At 42.2% G+C, this 14366-nt stretch overlaps 1 protein-coding gene across 2 annotated transcripts in view; it reads right to left on the bottom strand.

The window, feature by feature from the left end:
* Positions 1–11740, bottom strand: part of dld (deltaD) — a 28200-nt gene extending 16460 nt beyond the window's left edge. Inside the window, exons 1-6 of one of the 2 annotated variants that reach the window (XM_072562436.1) lie at positions 11647–11740; positions 10708–10780; positions 8311–8390; positions 3728–3796; positions 3522–3591; positions 384–484 (exon numbers count right to left, since the gene is read on the bottom strand). In XM_072562436.1, the coding sequence (XP_072418537.1) occupies positions 384–484; positions 3522–3591; positions 3728–3796; positions 8311–8390; positions 10708–10780; positions 11647–11685 (432 nt within the window). In that variant the 5' untranslated portion in view covers positions 11686–11740. Of the gene's footprint in view, positions 1–383; positions 485–3521; positions 3592–3727; positions 3797–8310; positions 8391–10707; positions 10781–11556 lie in introns of both variants that reach the window. The other variant, XM_072562435.1, reaches the window with a different exon arrangement.
* Positions 11741–14366: the final 2626 nt, after the last annotated feature.

Here is a 14366-nt window from a genome sequence, read left to right on the forward strand (position 1 = left end):
TGAAGCAGCAGACTACAAAAACATACCAAACCTGGGGTGGTCGACATTTCATGCAGAAAACGTACACTAAATGCAATAACTGAAAATATTACTAAATTTAAAACAGAATTGCCTCTATAAGATGTACATGAACTTTCAAATTTATTTCCAAATGTCAGAGATTAAATTTTAGTTCTGCCTATGCTCAAATGATATAGGCCAAGTGAGTAGGTATTAAGGATAAGATTCACAGTTAATCAAACTTAACACATTCTATCGTAGCTCCTCAGAAGGAAGACTTTGGACATGGTAAAGCAAGCAACAACCTCTGCTCCCCTTACCTCGACAAAGGTCTCCATAAATGCACCATTAATTCAAATGGTGCATTTAAATCAGAAACTAACCTTATTCTGTTTAAAAAGATGAGCAATTCCACCAGTCAGTGACCTCACTGCATTGCTCTTTTGTTCCATCATCTTCTCCAGGTTAAGATTCATTCCTGTGACTTTAATAAAGAAATGTGAAGTAAAGTTCAAAGTAACACCTTTTGAACTTTCAATATTGTGCACTAAGTTACATTTTAACCAAATGTAATTAGGATCAAAAATATGCTATTCACATTTACAGTTAATTTGCAGGGAAGGATATTTATATTCTAAAGCGATTGCATGCCCTTGTCATATACTGAAATGAGCCACAAGACATCCAACTTCACTCATAAGTTTTAAACCCACTGAAGAAACACAGAATAAGTCAATTTTATGCCCCCATATTTTATATAAAATACAACAGTTAAGGTGGTGGCGGGGGAGGAAATCAGTAAGTGACAGTGTGAGCAATGACCAACTCCACCATATGCCATTTACTCCCTATTTCCAGCCAAACCACTCAGATTTATACAAGGTGGTGGGGCAATGGAAGAAATAGGACAATTAACCAAATATACCTACTTGACCATAAGAACTGTCTCAGTAGACACTGAGCTTGCTTCTGTCCCACAACGGATGCTTTCCCTTCTGGACTATTTTACTCCCAGTGGTCTAGTTTATTCTTCTGATGCCCTCTGTCACTTTCAATCGTTCCCAGTTTCCTGGCCCCAAGTGACTGACTTCATCAAGGGTGTCCCTACACATGATCATACCAGGATAATCAAAGCTCCCTGGTGCTTCCCTGCACAGAACCCATTCATCACTACCTTCCTCCATCTGGCTGAACCTGTCCTCATCTTAAATGACTTCTCCTTCAATTCCACTCACTCAAAATAAAAAGGAGACTGTTTGTGAAATCAGATTAATGGCACCACAGAAGGAGGCCTTCTAACCAGTACAGCATTATAAACAGTCCAATTCTCCACCCTTCCATCTCTCCTTATGTTCTGACAAGCTTACTTCCCTCAAGATCCTATCCAATTTTCAACTGACCTCATTGATAACAGGTTGATAACCTCATTGATAACAGTTTGAGGTTATTACCACTAACTGCGAGAAAAGAAACTCCTCACTTCATTTTACATATCTTGCCTAAAATCTTAACTCTAAATCTCCTAATCCTTGTATGTTTATTGCTCCAGTGCTACTTCCTCATTTGTACCTACAGAATTTGAAATTTTTCTTCATTTTGCTTCCAATTTGTACCCTTTTCTCAATGCCATGTGGTCTCTTACACATCTCTTTTACCATTCCAAAGGGTAGGCTTGCCTGTCAAAACTTAGCCCAGACCTCAAGCACATCCTCCCCTTTATATGACACCTTCAAACAGCAAGCCCAAAAAATGTAACTCCTACATTTTACCTATATTCTTTTCACAATCCAAGACCCTAAAAACTCCTTTGTAAGTGAAACAACAGTTTACTTGTATTTTTATTTAGTATACTGCATTTGCTGCTCAATATAGTTTCTTCTAGATTAGGAAAACCAAATGTAGACTTACTAACTGCTTTGCAATAGTCTTCCATTCGGCTAGCTCATTTAATCCAAGCTCTGGTCACCTGGCATTTTAATTGTCTTCCACATTTGCACTCTGCTCCTCAATTAAGCTTGATATAAGCTTGAGGAATAACACTTCATCCCCTTCAGTTTCAACTAGGAATTTCTGAGTTTTCAGAATTTACTGGAGTCACAGACTGGTTACAGCACAGGAGTCCATTCACCTGTTCTGAAGGAATTCACCGAGCACCATTACCATGCCATCTCCTCATTACAAAAGAACAGTACAAACAGGATCAGGCCCTTTGGCCCGCCATTGTCTACACGGACTACAATGCCATTCTAAACTAATCCCAACTGACTGCACATGGTCATATTATTCTGCACATTCCTAGAACATAGAACTGTATAGCCCACAGCATTGCGTTGAACACGACACCAACATAAACTAATTCCTATTGCCTGCCCCTTGGTCCATATTCCATTATTCCTTGCATATTTATGTTCTTATCTAAAAGTCCCTTAAACACCCCCCTTTGTGTTTGCCTCCACCACTATCCCTGGCAGCACATTCTAGACACTTAACACTAAAAAATCTTACCCCTCATCTCCTTTGAACTATCCCCCCTTCTTACCTTAAATGCATGCCCTCTAGTATTAGATATTTCAACTCTGGGGGGAAAAAAAAAGAGCCTGACCGTCAACCCTATCCATGCATCTCAATTTTATAGACTATCAAGACTACCTTCAGCTTCTACCACTCTATAGAAAACAACCAGAGTTTACTAGCTTCTCCTCATAGCTCATACCTTCTATTCCAGGCAGCATCCTGGAAAACCTTTTCTGCACCCCCTTTATAACCTCCACATCCCTCTTGTAACATGGCGACTAAAATTGAACTCAAATGTATCACCTAACCAAAGTCTTATAAAGCTGCAACATAACATCCTGATTCTTTTACTCAGTGCCTTGACCAATAAAGGCAAGCATGCCATACATCTCCTTTATCACGCAATTTGTGTGGCCACTTTTCTTCCTTTTCAGACAATAATTGAATTCCCGCTTAAATACCTTGATTGAATCTTTCTCAACACACAAGCAAGGCATTTCCAATCCCAATCACTTACTTAGTGAAGAAAGATTTTCATTCCTCCATCGCCTCTCTTGCCTTCAATTTGTGTTCTCTCTGTCTCAATCTTTCTATTAATGGGAACAGTTCCTTCATCTGTTTAGCTCCTCATGATTTTGTATAGCTCTAATAATTTTAAATCACCACCTGTCTCACTTACTTCCTTTTCCATTTCAAAAAACGATTTCACATCATTCCTTTTCCTTGTAAATGGTAGCTCTTCATGATCCTGCCATTTACACCTCCACTAGACAATCTTCATTTAGTTACTCCTCCAATTACCACTCCCTTTGATTTTGCAACATGTAGCCTTTTGTCATTTAACGTCTCTAACCATGCACTGATTTTTTTAAAACCTCCTACAACCAATCCAAAGCAACTATATTTCTAACTTTTTCCGGTTCTGATGAAAGGTGACAGCTTCTCTCTCTCAGAATACTGTCAGGCATTACCTGCACTTTTTGTTTTTGTTCTGAAGATATACTTACTTTCAATCCCTCTGCTGGCAAAATCTTTCCCATGGGCCAAGTGGTAGAGATAGGAGTTATTCAGCAAGGCCTAGAACAAGAGTGACAACTTTGATTAAGCAGTTAATCTTACAATTGATATGTAAAACATTTAGTGACTATATAGTAGCATTCCAATAGAACATTGATTAAAAATGCAGTGTCTTACACACTGAACAAATACGTACTTTGGAGGGGATACATCCCACGTTCAAACATGTTCCACCCAACGTATCATTCTTTTCCACACAGACAGTCTGCAATGTTTAAAAATGAAAGTTACCATTTTGAAAGTATTCAGGAAGGTGAGCTTGATTAACAGTGCTTTGTTTGACCTGTAACTGCAAACAATGTGATAAGAACACACACACACACAAGTAATACAGGGTTTCTGCCAAGCTGTCCTTCAAGCCTGCTCTGTCATTCAATAAGATTGTAACTGACCTTCTACCTTCTCCATATTCCTGACAATTATTATTGAATTCAGTGGTAATTATAGGCAAGGTACCAGTATCTGTGGAAATAAACATTCCTCAAAACTAAGACAAAAGGCAAGATGCTAGGGATAATCAGAATCTGAAAAGATCACAGTGCTGGAAAGAGTTAACAGATCTGGCAGCACCAGTGCAGAAAGAAGTGTTGCAGATCAGGTTCTGGTGAAAGGTCACAGACTAGAAACGTCAACTCTTTCTCTCTCCACAGGTACCAGGAGACCTGCGGTGCATTTGCAGCATTTTATTTTAGGTTAATAACTGTTTCATCTAATTCCTCAAAGTGACCAATAAAAGTAGTCAGATTAAGTTGAGAACATATGAATTAGGAACAGGAATGGACCATTAAATAACGTTAAAAATCACAACACCAGTTTATAGTTCAACAAGTTTATTTGGAGGCACTAGCTTTCGGAGTGCTACTCCTTCATCACAACCAACTGATGAAGGATCAGTGCTCTGAAAGCTAGTACTTCCAAATAAACCTGTTGGACAATAATCTGGTGTTATGTGATTTCTAACTTTGTTCACCCCAGTCCAACACTGGCACCTCCAAATCATGCCTAACATTGAATAAGATCACAACTGATCTGATTGTAACCTTAAATCCACATTCCTGCCTAACCCTGATAACATAGAACAATATAGCACAGAACAGGCCCTTCGGCCCATGATGTTGTGCCAAACATTTGTCCTAGCTTAAGCACCTATCCATGTACCTATCCAATTGCCGCTTAAAGGTCACCAATGATGCTGACTCTGCTACTCCCACAGGCAGTGCATTCCATGCCCCCACCACTCTCTGGGTAAAGAACCTACCCCTGACATCCCCCCTATACCTTCCACCCTTCACCTTTATGTCCCCTTGTAACACTCTGTTGTTCTCGGGGAAAAAGTCTCTGACTGTCCACTCTTATCTATTCCCCTGATCATCTTATAAACCTCTATCAAGTCACCCCTCATCCTTCGCCGTTCCAATGACAAAAGGCCTAGCACTCTCAACCTATCCTCGTACGATCTATTCTCCATTCCAGGCAACATCCTGGTAAATCTCCTTTGCACCCTCTCCAAAGCTTCCACATCTTTCCTAAAGTGAGGCGACCAGAACTGCACACAGTACTCCAAATGTACAGCTGCAACATCACCTCACGACTCTTGAATTCAATCCCTCTGCTAATGAACACTAATACACCATAGGCCTTCTTACAAGCTCTATCCACCTGAGTGGCAACTTTCAAAGAGCTATGAACATAGATCCCTCTGCTCCTCCACCTTACTAAGAACCCTACCTTTCAACCTGTATTCAGTATTCTTATTTGTCCTTCCAAAATGGACAACCTCACACTTGACAGGGTTGAACTCCAGCTGCCACTCCTCAGCCCAGCTCTGCATCATATCTAAGTCCCTTTGCAGCCGACAACAGCCCTCCTCACTATCCACAACTCCACCAATCTTCGTATCGTCTGCAAACTTACTGACCCACCCTTCGACTCCCAGGACTGATCCCTGCGGAACTCCACTTGTAACTGGGCTCCAGGCTGAATATTTACCATCTACAACCACTCTTTGACTTCGACCAGTTAGCCAGTTATTTATCCAACTGGCCAAATTTCCCACTATCACATGCATCCTGACTTTCCGCATAAGCCTATCATGGAGAACCTTATCAAATGCCTTACTAAAATCCACGTACACTACATCCACTGCTCTACCCTCATCCACATGCTTGGTCACCTCCTCAAAGAAATCAATAAGACTTGTAAGGCAAGACCTACCCCTCACAAATCCGTGCTGGCTGTCCCTAATCAAGCAGTGTCTTTCCAGATACTCATAAATCCTATCCCTCAGTACCCTTTCCATTACTTTGCCTACCACCGAAGTAAGACTAACCAGCCTATAATTCCTGGGGTTATTCCTATTCCCTTTTTTGAACAGATACCTTTCACCCCTTTGCTTAACAGGAATGAATTATCCTTTGCCTTTAAAATACTATTATAAAATATATAACAACTTAATTTATCAACAATGCCTTTACACCATTTACATATTTAAATCATCACTGATATAGATATATGTATAGCCAAACAATGTGAGGTTTATATAGCTGAACAATCAGAGGTGAGAATGAATTCCCCTGATTCAGGGACAATAACAGGAATAAATCCCAAAGTACCTTACAGTCCAGTTAAGAGCTGAACAGGAGTTGTCAATGGCAGAGTTTTAGAAAGGAAGGTTTTGAAGGTGAGAATAGGTCAAGGTAGCAAAGGTGGCTGAAAATTGAACTTAGCAATGAGAGAGGAGCTAGAAGAATAGGCAGCTGGTGTATAATAGCAGAAATGCAGAGCTGGGAGAGATGATGCTGACTGAGACTAATGGATCTCAGCAGGGTCTATTGATGAAGCTGAAGAGTTTGAAATATAAGCTCTACTGTGCAGGAAATCAGTGAATATTGATTAAAGAAAAGGCTCGATAGATCACGTAATCTGCATGCAGAAGGTAGGGTCTGGATGAATAGGAAAGTGAGTTCTGTATTTAATGTGAACTCCCACACCCATGGACAGAGTACAAATTTAGTTTCTATAGGAATATTTCCCCCACAATAGGACAAAAATGTCAGATTGATCTGACCGTCAACCTTTCCTTGATTGCCTTTTGAGAGTCTTCTGCAGCCAGGTGGATATATTTTGTCTTGTAACTGAATTAGCTATTGTTATTTTTACCTGTCGCACATTTCATCCTGAGTCAGCTGAAATGTCATGTTTTTCTAGATAGGTCTTTGAGCATTCTTAGATTCTTCGAAACTCTAGAAGTGCTTAATAGCTTCACATCACTGTTGAATACCTTCTGGGGTAGTCATTTGCACAATGACCAGCCCAGCAAAATAGCACCTTTACAATCACTGGCTCTACAATTGGCTGACTTTACTCTGAGGAGCTGAACACTCAAACCCGTGCAGCACCATCAAGTTTTCCTGAGGCAACATTGCAGGAGTTTTGATATGGTAAGTGCAGTCACACATTTAAGAAATTAATAAAGGATCCTATGCTTTACAGAGAGCCCACAAAGTGTCTAGCTCTGGGCCATATACTTTATGAAGAATATGAATGCACTGGAGGGGGGCAGGAAAGATCCAAAAGAATGGTTTTGGGATGAAGGACTTAAGTTAGGAAGATTAGTTGCTGAAGTTGAGCATGCTCTCCTGAGGGAAGGTTGATAGGAGATTTGATAGAGGTGTTCAAAACATGGGGTAGATATGGAGAACCTGTTCCTACTTGACACGGGGAAATATTTTCACACAGCAAGGGGTTAGGATCTGGAATGCTTTGCTTGAGAGTGATAGAAGCAGGGTCAGTCTGGCTTTCAGAAAGGAATTGGGTAATAATCTAAAAAGAAAGACCTGAGTGGCTATGGGTAAAAGGCATGAACGTGCAGCACACATGGTGGTGCTTCATAACACTATGGATATTTATTTCTAATAGCACACAGGAACAGAAAGAGACTATTCATCACTTGTTCTACTATTCAATGAAATGATTCTGTGACCTGACTCCATAAACCAATATACCATAAGAATTCCTTTATCACTGGCTTAACAATGAATAATTCAGCAGTCATCAATCTTTGCAGAAGAGTTCAAAATGTCCAGGCAGTATGCACAGACATGCTTCCTAACTTTATTCCTCAAAAGGTATAAAATAGAGCCAGGTCTCCCAACTCTGGATTGTCCAACTAGCAGGAATAATTTGTTTCCCTTCCTTGCCTGAAAGCTCTGATCAAGTTAAACCTGAATCTTCTAAGTTTCAGGGAACACAATCCTAGTTTGTGCAATCACTTCTCATGATTTAACTCTGGGAGCCTAGATATCTGCCTCGTAACTCTATACTGCACTCCCTTCAAGGCCTAACACATGGTACCATTCCTCCTGCCATCATGTAACCCAGGTATTGTATTGAAGCATGACTTCTACCTTCTTGTTTACGTTGTCTATGAAAAGGTCAACATTTAAATCACCTTTACCATAACTTTCTGTACCTGTCCACTGTATCTGGCTTTCCATTATTTAAATAATGTCCCTGTCAGTCTTTTTTAACGTCCAATGTGGACTTCATATTGGCCTGTACAGCAATTTATTTGCCATTTTTTTCTGCCTTCTTTGTAATTTTATGCTTCCTTTAACATTGTTTGCAATATTACCCTTTTAATCATTGGTACATTTGGACAAGAGGCTTTGCCTTACATGTGAAACCATTTCATAATTAGCTCACCAGCCTTTGACTTACCTTAAACCCCAACTGCGCGGCCTTAATGGCAGCAACATACCCGCCTGGTCCTGAGCCCACCACTGTGACATCTGCATCAACTGCAATGAGGAATATAGAGTACATTCAGCTTGAGCTTTCATCACTGACACAATAAACCAATATAACACCAATATTCGTCATCAGACACCATGAACCGCCAATAAGACCCGTCATAAAATGAAAAATTTACTAAGATGGATTCTATGAAGAAATCACATCTGTGCCTCAAAGTTTGGCCATTGCATAAGCGAACAATTAGGAACAGAAATGTGCCATTCAACCTATCATGTTGAACCACAGAATCCCTACAGTCTGGAAACATGCCATTTGGCTCAGAGTCCACACCAACCCTCCAAACAGCATCACACCCACCCCCTTACCCCATCCATGTAACTGTGCATTTCCCATAGCCAATTAATCAAACCTGCATTTCTCTTGTCATAAATATGGTCAATTTAGCATGGCCAATCCACCTAACCTACACATCCCTGGACTGTGGTAGGAAACCCATGCAGATGTGGGGAGAATGTACAACTCCACTAGTTGCCCAAGTGTGGAGTCAAAACCAGATGCCTGATGTTGTGGTAGTAACCACTGAGCCACCATGCTACTTTAAGGAACTATTTTACGCAAAGGGTGGTGGGAGTAGAGAATTCTCTGCCTGAAAGAGCACCACGTCAGAAACACACAGTATTTAAGCAGTTTTTAGATATTCACTCGTGATACCATGAGTGCATGGGGCAAAAGCTGGAAAATGGGATCCTTGTTGACCAGCATGGACATAATGTGGCAGAATCCTATGTCGTTCTTGTCTGTGAATTTGCCCTGCCATTCTAGAACATAGTATATCACTTCTTCTACCATTTTCCCACATTATCGCCATATCCTGTCATTAATCTCCAGACATCTACTGGTGTGTCCAGAATCTGATGTGTTAGTTTTTGTTTTTATATTTAACTTCCTTGCTTAGCATTGGATGTTTTTCCACCTTTTATACCACCCCTCTTTCTTTCTGGAATATATTTTAATTACCACCAATTAGGTATCTCCTTAAGCATCTGCCACTATTCATTCATCAACTGCCCTTTTAGTCTTCCTGCTTTGGTCCATCAGGGCTAAAACAGTCCTTGTGCCTATATAATTCTTTGTTTAACTCCATAACACTAGTGTGGGACTCTAGCTTCCCCCTCCTCCCGGTGTATTTAAAATTATAGATCACTCTTCCCTAGAAGATCTTTTACTGAGATTAATTAATATTAATTAATCCTACACAATATCAAATCCAGAATAGCCTGTTCCCTGGTTGGTTGCATAACATTTGCTCCAAGAAAATGACTATTTTGGAAAAACTGAGTAGTGCCTGCCAAGTGACTCTTTCAACAGAAGGAATTTATTTTCAACACTAACTGCTGTAAATTTTACTTTCTGGTTCCAAAATTCCTTGCCATAAATATGATGCAGCTGAGAGGGAGCAACAATTGCTGATGCTTGAACTGCTTCAACGGTCACCAGTGAAGCATTATTTCACGTTGAGTCTGTCCACACATGGACCAGAATAAAGTCAATATTTCAGTGTACAAATCATATTTTAGACTAATTACATGGATATTTGAGCTTGCCAATGAAAAATTACTGTTGTTATACCAGGAGTGACAAAAGAGACTTTCAGTAGTGCTGTTGAGTGCCCAAAACCTCACTCCGCCACCCCCCAACAGAATCGTACAAGTTTAGATATTTTTACATAACTTCAGGCATAAAACCACACCTTCAACTGCAGATGGTAGGCAATTGTAAACAGTTTATCCTCACAAGGGAGTTACACATAAAACAGCATTAGATTCATCTCAAAGACAGTCACATTGGCTCTCAGAAGAGTAAAAATGGACACTGCACATAAAGACTAGGATTTATTTTAATGAAATTGATCTGAACAACGATAGACCTGAATCGCTGCTGTATTACCCTCTAAAATTTATCTAATTGCTTAGCAAACCTAAATAGAAGGTTTAAAAATGAATCAACACATTTCCTCACTTTAGCCTACTTGGAACAACATGCTCAGACATGCATTTAACAGCACTAACGGTGGTTTTATCTACCAGTACACAAGTCCAGTCCCACAAATATTTTCCTGCTCCCTTTTGCAATTCATAATTGTTTTCCATTAGGGTTAAAGTTCACCAAGATATTATAATGAAAATATCAGCCTAACATTACAAAGGTTGAAGAATCATAGGGAAATCAGCAACAAAATGATTAATAGGTGAGAACTCTCACCTACAGCCCTACAAGAAAGTGAGGACTGCAGATGCTGGAGATCAAAGAGTGCAGTGCTGGAAAAGCACAGCTGGCCAGGGTCTATAACACATACCATACCTGGTGCAACATCAGCATAGGTCCGCAACCCAACTGCTGAAAGACCTTGGAGTCTACGACAAGCACGTCCAGTCTGCATTCAGAAGAAAAACACATTTCAACAACATTGGAATCAACCTTGAAAAACAAGATGAACAAGATAGTCCATCTTCAGATTTCATCACATTTGCTAGGTCCTCTTCTCTCATACAAATAGTGAAGGTAAACCGGTCAAACAATGTGTACAAGGAGATCACAGCAGACCAACTGGATCATAATTCCTTTAGAACGTTAAAAATCTCATCCTACAGATGGTGCATGCTTTCTGAAAATACAATCAGCACCAACTAAATCTGAACTATATTCAACTAAATTAGTTGTACTACTTATATTGCACATATTTTGGCTAATACCTAATGCATTCACTTTACACAGTTCTATGACAGTACCCATTAAGTACCAGAAATTAGCATTATCAATGCACAAGAATCATGAATGGGAGAGAAGGGGAAAACACTGGGAGGCCCCAGGTTTTTTTTTGGGGGGGGGGGGGGTGGCAGTGGAAAGGGGGCTCCAGAGTTTAAAAGGGGAGGTGGTGGGGGGGTAAAAGAGGGTGTGAAAAGAAAGCGACTCCAGAATTTTTGAGTGGAGGTCGTTCCAGGCTTTCTGGTGGGGTGGCTCCAGAGTTTGGGGAGGCGGAGGGACAGGTCTCTGCATTTGGGGACATTAGTCGCCAGAGTTTTGGGTGGAGGTGGAAGGAGGGGGGTCCGGGCTGAGGGGAGAAGGCGGAGTAGGGTCTCCATGATTTGGGGGAAGGGAGGGGTCTCCGGTGTTTGGGGGATGGTGAGGTGTGCAGGCTCCGGGTCTGACCAGGACGGCAGCTTTTTGAGATGGGGGCCCGGCCTCCGGAGCGGCGAGGCCCGGGCCGAGGGGCCCGCAGGTCCCGGAGCCCGGGCTGACCTTGAGCAGCTGCCGAAACATCAGGCTCCAGGTCCGCATCGTCCGTGCAGGCAAGTGAACCGGAAACGCGTCACCACCCGCGACCTCGCCGCGTCGTCCGCCGCTCGGATTGGCTGCATCGGCGGAAGGGGCGTGGCTCAGTCCTGAGCCTCTGGCTCGCTGTCCCAGTGCAGGAGGAGCTCATCAAATCTGAGAGCAGCTGAGGAGAGAGGAACAGGTCCAGTGACTCTTCTTCACAGTTGATAGCAGCTGGGGGGGGAAAAAAATGGTATTTTTGCCGAAGAGGTGGTCAGATGGTTGGAAATGGAGCTGAGAGACAGATAAATATGAACAAGGTGGGGAAAAGAAGGCATCATGGATGGCAGGTCAGAACAGCACAGGAGAGAAGCTGAATAAATAGTAATGAGAGCTGAGGGTAGCAGAGAATGAGGGGCCCCGTGCTTAAAACAAACCCTGGGATGTGATAATAAGGCGAAAGTGGGTGCCTATGCTAAAAACAATCCATGTCACAACAGTGGGGTTGGGTTAAAATCAGGGAAGGAAGGATGAAACCAAGCTCTAAAGTTATCAAAGTCAGTGTTGAGTCACAAAAGCTGCAGGGTCCCTAGGTGGAAAATGCAGTGTCATTCTGCGAGCTTGCGCTGAGGCTAACTGAAACACTGCAATGGGCCTGCGACAAAAATGTTGGTCTGGGAACACTTTGGTGTGTTGAAGTGGCAGGCAACTAGAAGCTTAGGATCATTTTTGCAGACAGAACATGGGTGTTTTCCAAAGTGGTCACCCAGTCTGTATTTCGTCTCCACAACATAGAAGCAATCACACTGGACGTCAAATCCCACAACCACCTCCTCACCCTAATCCTGCATACTCATCCAGTCCCTCACCGTCATCCTCTCAAGCTCACTCTTATGCCATCGTGCAATCACCCTCAACTTCTCACATTCATCTCCTCCCACACCTCATCCCCTCACCCTCACTGTCATCTTACATGCTCCTCACACTGTTCTCTCCCACACTCATTCCTCTCTTCCATCCTCAGCCTCCCTCTCCCACCCTCATCCCTTCTCCCACTCTCATCTCTCCATCACCCTCATCCTCACCCCTTCCTTTCCCTCATTCTTCCCTCACTCTCATCCACTACCTTGCCCTCATCCTGTCCCTCACCCTCATCTCCTTAACTCTCAACCTCATCCCCTCCCTCCCCATCCTCTCTCTCACTTTCAACTGTCCCTCAGCTGCACCCCCTCCCTCATCCACTCCCTGCTTTCTCCCTCACTCTCATCCCTTCCTCATCACCCTCATCTCCTCCATCTACTCCTTTGTCCCCAGTCTCTTTCTCCTTTCATTCTCTGTGCCCCTCCTTCACATATCCCCTCCTTCACCCTCATCTAATCACCGTCATTCCCTCCTTCTCTCTCATAGAACATTGAATAGTACAGCACAGTTCAGGCCCTTCAGCCCTCGATGTTATGATCAAATTAACCTACATATCCTACATTTTACTATATTCATGTCCTATCCAAGAGTCATTTAAGTGTTCGTAATGCATCTGATTCTCATTCCCATCCTCACACTCATCCCCTCACCCGCATCGCTTTCTTTCCCCTCTTTCTTGTGCCCCTCACTCTCATATTATCCCTCATCATCTTCTTCCTCAATCTCATTCCTCTTATCCCTCACCACCCATCCCTCCCTCATCCACATTCACTCCCTCACCCTCCTCCGTTCCCCATCTCCCTCACTTTCATCCTTCCCTCATCCCCAACACCCTCATCCATTTCCTTATCCTCTTTGCTTATATCCTCATTCTCATCCTCACACTTATCCCCATCCTCACACTCATCCCCTCCCTCACTCTCCCACTACCATCTGCTCCCTCGTGCTCATCTCCCACAATCTCCTCTTTGTAGACCAGTGAGTCTGATGTCAATATCAAGGAAGATACATTATCAAGAATTTTATCACCGAACACTTAGAAAACAGTGGTAAAGTCAGACACAGACATAGTCAGCATGAATTTAGAAAAGGGAAATCACGTTTGACAAATCTACTGGAATACTTTAAGGATAAACTAATCAGAGGGTTAGATAAGGTGGACAGGGAGAACCTTTTAAAAAAAAGTGGGCAGCACGGTGGCACAGTAGTTAGCACAGCTGTCTCACAGCACCAGACACCCGGGTTCAATTCCAGCCTCAGGCAACTGTCTGGCCCATGTCTGCGTATGTTTCCTCTGGATGCTCCGGTTTCCTCCCACAGTCCAAAAATGTGCAGCTTAGGTGAATTGGCCATGCTAAATTGTCCGTAGTGTTAGGTGAAGGGGTAAATGGGTCTGGGTGGGTGGCGCTTCGGGGGGTCTTGTTGGGCCGAAGGGCCTGTTTCCACACTGTAAGTAATCTAATCTAAACTAGTAGAGTTGATCGGGAAGCTTGTAGATGTTGTTCGTTAGATGTTTAGAAGGTTTTTGACAAAGTTCCACATAAGACGTTGATGTGTAAAATTAAAGCACGTGAGCTTGAGGGTAATGCATTATGATGGAAAATTGGTTAGCACCCTGGAAACGATGGGAATAAATGAGTTTTTCTGAGTGGCAAGACAGTGACTAGTGGGAATTTAAATGGATCAGTACTAGCTAATCTCAAATATGTTATTAATTTAGATGAGGTAACTAAATGTAATATCTCAAAATTTTGAGATGATGCAAAGCTGGGTGGGAGGGTAAG

The sequence above is a fragment of the Chiloscyllium punctatum genome, chromosome 44 (genome assembly GCF_047496795.1).
Source record: "Chiloscyllium punctatum isolate Juve2018m chromosome 44, sChiPun1.3, whole genome shotgun sequence".
Taxonomy (NCBI): Eukaryota; Metazoa; Chordata; class Chondrichthyes; order Orectolobiformes; family Hemiscylliidae; genus Chiloscyllium; species Chiloscyllium punctatum.